This window comes from Chionomys nivalis, chromosome 15 (genome assembly GCF_950005125.1).
Source record: "Chionomys nivalis chromosome 15, mChiNiv1.1, whole genome shotgun sequence".
NCBI lineage: Eukaryota > Metazoa > Chordata > Mammalia > Rodentia > Cricetidae > Chionomys > Chionomys nivalis.
In genome coordinates, this window is record NC_080100.1 from 7413275 (window position 1) to 7419099 (window position 5825).

A 5825-nucleotide genomic window follows, 5' to 3' on the forward strand; every position below is an offset into this window, starting at 1 on the left:
TAAATGCTCCTCACAACACACATCATATTTTGACAAGTTTCCTGGCCTCAAGTAGCAAGATAGTACCAGGGTCTAGTTTTTCATCCTATTGACTTTAATTAGCCCCATGAGGCTGACAGTTATCGCTATTATTGGTGTTGTTTTCAAAGCTAATTTTCTTAACAGTCATCCCCACTAAAATTCATGCAGTTTAACTTTACAAATTTTGAAGAGAAAATGCAGTATGTATTTCTTTGTCACAGTTGCTACCATCAAGTCAGTGATCTGGCCACACTTAGACACAGTAGAAAATAATATTCAAAGGACTCTATAAAAATGATACTCGGGCGTTCATAAAATATTTTAAAATGATTCAAAGTTTTCAGACTGTGCAGGAAGAAAAACCATCAAGAAGGTTGCACTTTAGAATATTTTGGTTGATGTAAATGCATGTAAATGTCATGCTTGTGAAGGGCCTATGATCTATTTGGTAGTTGTTTTAGTAAATGTCCCTTGTATTTTCTTGGGTTTCTGGTTTCCCCTTTAATACCAATGCAAAGACACCTTTTTTAAGGCAAAGGCTGATGTACGAAAGTGATGACCGTTTAGAAGACCATCAGTCTTTAAAACCTCTCTTTCTCCAGAACTCTGAACTTTAGTGTCCGAGGCATCCATAGCAATAAACAGAGCAAGAGTCATTGTGGCCACAGCAAAAGAAGCCTCTGTTCAGGGGGAACCGGATCTTCTGGGTGTTCTGTGAGCTGACAGGCATTGAAGGACACAGGAAGATCATAGAAAGCAAGATGAACATATGTAAAGTATGTTTTCTGAAATGCAGCTGCCTGTGTGACATGCCTAGTATCTGTGTTTAGTTTACTGATGATTCAGATCTTGGTTGTTTCCTTGCTTAGAGAAACTGCCAAGTGAGACCATTGGTCTTCACTGGCCTTATTTCCTTCTGTTTTGAGAATTTGGATTTTTTTCTTTTTGTTCTTCACTATGGCTTTCCTGAGAATTCTTTCTTAATATTGACTGTTTATGGATGGAGATGGACATTCAGACATGGCATAAGCTTACTCACTCATCTGTTTATTCAACAGAAATCTCCGCCAGCGGGAGTTCACGGAGTCACTATGTGCCATCAGAACCGCCCACCTTTGCTGGAAGCTTGCAGCAGTAGATGAGTCCCGGATCAGCTCGGTGCTGACTGTTGTCAGAAGACCAAGGAAATGCAGGTAAAGACAGGGCTTAAGACAAGGAATATTAAGAAAAGAAAGGAGGAAAGGAAGAATGTAAGAAAGAGGAAGAGAGAAAAGGAGGGCGGGAGGAAGGAAAGAGGGAAGGAAAACAGGAAGAAATGCAGAGAAACCAAGGTAATTTATTACATAACTCTGTCTGGGTTAGTTTGTTACTGGAAGAGGAGGGGCATGAAGAAGGACCTATGACCTCACTATCTAGTTTGGGTGTCAGGTGATCAAATTAGTTTTGAATTCTGCCAAGGACCCGGCCAAATAGTTATTCTCAAAATTTATTTGTTCATGGACACACCACGAAGAGAAAATGTCCTAGGATCTTTTTGATTTTCAAGGAAATAATCATCCTGAGAGCAGTATAGGCCAGACCTAAGAAACTTCATCAAGTTTCTATTTTAAGTAAAAGGGGAATTTCTTTCTTAGGTCTGGCCTATAGTGCTCTCAGGATGTTCTGTGCAGCTAAATCAACCCTTCTATGAGTAATTCCATGCAGGTTGGCAATTTCTATCACAAATTTCACAGTGCTGCATTGCAACACCGGGTTGAAATGAGGGTCTCCATGGATCCCGCTAACAGCAGAAAAGCCACGAAGAGCAATCATACGCAGCAGGAAGAAAAAGGCTAAAATCAAAAGAGTTTCTCCTCCCCTGATGAGAAGCTGTAGAAAATCAGGGCCGCACTTGTCACTAATATGGCTGTTGGTAGACTGCATTTTCCTTCCCCTGACATCAGCTCAATTAGTTGCTGATTTTAATTCACTCTTCTGTATTGATTTCATTCTCAAATATATAGGCAAGGGCACCAAACACATTAGTTTAAAGGTAATGCTTAAGAAAAAAATTATCCCGTCTGGAGTGAGACTGTCTCTCCAGAATCAGGGTCAGGCATTGGAGAAAATACCATGCTCTTCCAGATTTTGCCAATCACCTACTCTTTCTTCCACGCTAAGGGTGATGAGCATCCAGGGCTGGTGGGTAGACTTTTGATTGGCTTCTCCCTGCTGGCAACATGAGTGCCGAGGAAGTAGCAGCTGGTGTTGGCTTCTCTGCTCTTGCCCTTTGTCCTGCTATGTCCTTGTCAATCAGCCTTTATGCCAAATCATAAGGAGCAGCTCTGGGCAGACAGTCTCTGTAGGTCATCTCGTGGAGAGAGCAGGACGACTCATCTATGGAGGACCTCCACCACACACACTTGACCTACTTTGTGTATGGCCGGAGTACTTTCCTACACTTCCGCTTAAAGGTATAGCGTTCTATTAATGTTAAGGATGTAAACAAAACCTGAAAAGCCTCATCCCTGAGGTAAGCACTCTTCCTTAGTGCTAGTGGCCATCACTTTGTACTTGGTCAGGCACTGGGAAAGGTCTTTCTTGCATTGATAGCTGTGCAGTTCTTCCTAAGAAGGAACATGACACTAAGGTACCAGAAGCCTAAGTGTTACCATTACCAGCTCCTCCAAAGCCATTCCTGTGATAATCAAATACCAGACGGCACATACAAAATGGTGGGCAGTGTCATGAGCAGGCATGTGGGGTAAGAAGTGAGATTTAACGGACAGGTTTGGAGGCGTGTGTCTGTCATCCCAGCACTCAAGTTACTGGCATGGAAGAGTGACAAGATTCATGCCAGCCTGGGCCAGCAAGACCTTGTGTCAAGAATTCTACCTTTCATTGAGTAGGCCAGCAGTAACCTTGTGTCAAAAATATTCCAAACAACTCATGCAGAGGCCAAACAGTTAAATCCCAAAGACATGTTAAAGAATGCCAAGTCTTTTCACTAATATGAACATGGGTGATCAAAACAGCAGTTTTTACAATGTTTGTCTTTTATCTTTAAATTTAAAAATGAAGGAATAGCAAGTACCAAACCTTACCCTTGTACAACAGAAAACAGAGACACCTAAAACTCGGGTTTGCAAAAGTTACTTTAAAAATGTTCACATCTTAAAACCTTTATATTTATAAGCAGAAAATAGAAGATTTTTTTAATTTTCTTGACTTCAATGGAGCCTAAAACTCCATCACATTGGTAGACACACAATGAAATCAATACCTTTAATTACTTTTATCCATTTTTTGTTTAATTTCAAATATTTTAGGATTCTGTAGTGATTTTTAAATCAAGTTTAGCTCAGTCGTAATGGGGCTTAAGACATTTTGAGTGGTTGAGATAGTTTTCATTGTATAGTCGATGGTAGCATGTTTTCCCCTGCTCCCTACTTGGATTTTGTTGTGGTTGTGGTTGTAGTTGCTGGCTTCTGTTTGATTGGTGGGTTTTGAAGCAACCCCGGTTGGTCTTGAACTCACAGTCCTCCTGTTCCAGCCTCTCCTCTTTGGCATTGCTTTCATGTTACACGATGCTTGGCTTCCACATGTGTGACAATTATGACGTGTTCATTAACCACAGTCCAGTCCGCTTTATTGGTCACTATGTCCCTGTGTACTGTCAGTTTCTGGGGAGGATGGTGAACATGTCTGGCTGCTCTGGTTTCAGCACAGATCTGTCAATCTTTCCTTTGGTTCTCTAAACCGTGTTTTCAGGTGCGAACCACTATTAAATCTTCCTGATGGACTGACAGGTTTGTTTTTCTGTATGAGATGTTTCTCCACATCCCTAGGAATGCATGCGATCTAATCTATTTTCCTTGACCAACTAGGTTTGCGTCAGGTTTTTCTTTGTTTTTGTGACAGTGTCTTGCTGTGCTGTCTGGGCTGGTCTTGACCTCCAAAGTCAAATAATTCTCCTACCTGTAGCTTCCGGGGCCCTGGGACTACAGGCACATGCTATCTTGACCAGCACTTCAGCAGTTCACTCTATTTTGCGTTTAATTGCTGCAGTTTTCTTATTTTCAGGTACATCTTGGGCTGCCAGTGTATGGGTTAAACTTAGCTTTTCTTTTAGTTCAGACTTGCAGTGTTTTTCTGTTCCTGAAGGTGTCTTGTCATTCCCGATGCTATATAACCACGGACACACTGGGACTTCTGGTCCCCATAGTTTATGTGTTTCATGTTTAATTTAATTTTACTTAGGTTTCTTTTTTTTTTTTTTTTGAACTTATAATTCTTTTGGAATTTTCAGGGCTTGATTTTTATCATTATGCCATGACCCTTCTCTAGTTACATCCTTTTACTATTCTTCTAGTGATTTCTGTGGGGAAGATAGCATGGGCCCCTGAGTCCTTCACCTCAGATCTGACTTAGTCGCTACAAGTGTTGCCTTGGTTCACTTCTGGAGCAGCAATAACATACAGATCCCTTTTAAATTTAACATTTGCTACAGATTGTGCTTCCAGAACTGTCACTGTATATTTTAATTTTATATGCTTCAAGTGTTATAAGACACTCTTATTATCTTATGCATCAGTTAGATTTATTTATATTTTATATTGCTTTTTCATTTTTTTTTTTTTGGCAGTTCTCCAACTTTGAGATTCAGTAGGTTAGTTCTCATCCACATTGACTGTCTGTAGATTTTTGAATGTGGTAACAGGTACGTAAGTTACCAATGTGTAGAGTTTGTTTGGTGAGTCCTCATCCTCATTACGTTTTCTGGACAAACGTACCCGGATACGATATGGAACATTCCTTATTCCTTTGGCCCAGACGGCTTTATTGAGCCTGGTATCAATCCGCACATCTGGAGTCCCCATCTCCTTCATGGCAAATTTCCGGATTTCTTTGAGTGCCCTAGGAGCACGCTTCTTGAAGCCCACGCCATGGATGCGCTTGTGAATGTTGATGGTGTATTCTCGGGTCACCACCTCGTTGATGGCAGAACGGCCCTTTTTCTTCTCGCCACCCTTCTTTGCGGGAGCCATTCTACAGGGCCCAAGCTGGAAAGGACGGGCGCGAGGGATTGTGGGAAGGAAAGCCGCGTCGCGAGTATAACTTCCGGGAAGTGTGGCGAGGAGCTGCTTTTTCATTTTTATGTCCTATTGGCATTTCTGTGTTTTGAGCTAATATTCTATTTCTTCTGTCTGAAAATACTCCTTTTATTTTAGTGAAGTTCATTGGCACAAAAAAAATCTTTAATATCTTAAATTTTGAGAGGTACTTCTCTTAGCCTTGCATTCATTCTGAGTTGACAGTTGATTCTGTCTCTCATTTTAACTATGTAACTGTATTGTTTTGGGGCTTAAATTTCTTAGCATCTTGAAAGCCTTTTTCCCCTCACACTTTTGGTCTGTATATCTCATATTCAAAAAATGTTTTGAGCACAAGGTGTCATGATCACTGTGCCCAGATGTGCTGACTTCTGTCTCCGGGGAGAACCCCGGGTGCTCTCCTGGCTTCACACTAAAATTAATTTTTCTTTGTCATATAAACATATCAACTGTTGGCTTTTGAGCCCACCCTAGCTTCGGGTTAATTTCCCCCTGGGATCTTCAACTGATCACACCTGTGTGAGCCTGAGCTTGACTGCAGCCTTCCGGCCCCAGTGTTATTTGTTGGACTCAGGAAACAGATATACTTACTATCTTCCTCCTCCTCTAAGGCCGACTTTCTCATTTTTCTCCTCTAATGTTCACCATGTAGGCTTTTTTTTTCTCATTCGCAAACGATTTAGTCATTTGAGCTGATTTTACTGATACGGC

The 5825-nt window shown here is 41.2% G+C and overlaps 1 protein-coding gene across 1 annotated transcript; it reads right to left on the bottom strand.

Moving 5' to 3' along the window:
- Positions 1-4670: 4670 nt before the first annotated feature.
- Positions 4671-5063, bottom strand: LOC130887455 (60S ribosomal protein L31). Its single transcript, XM_057789919.1, has one exon. The coding sequence runs from the start codon at positions 5046-5048 to the stop codon at positions 4671-4673; it is 378 nt and encodes a 125-aa protein (XP_057645902.1). The 5' UTR covers positions 5049-5063.
- Between the last annotated feature and the right edge of the window lie 762 nt (positions 5064-5825).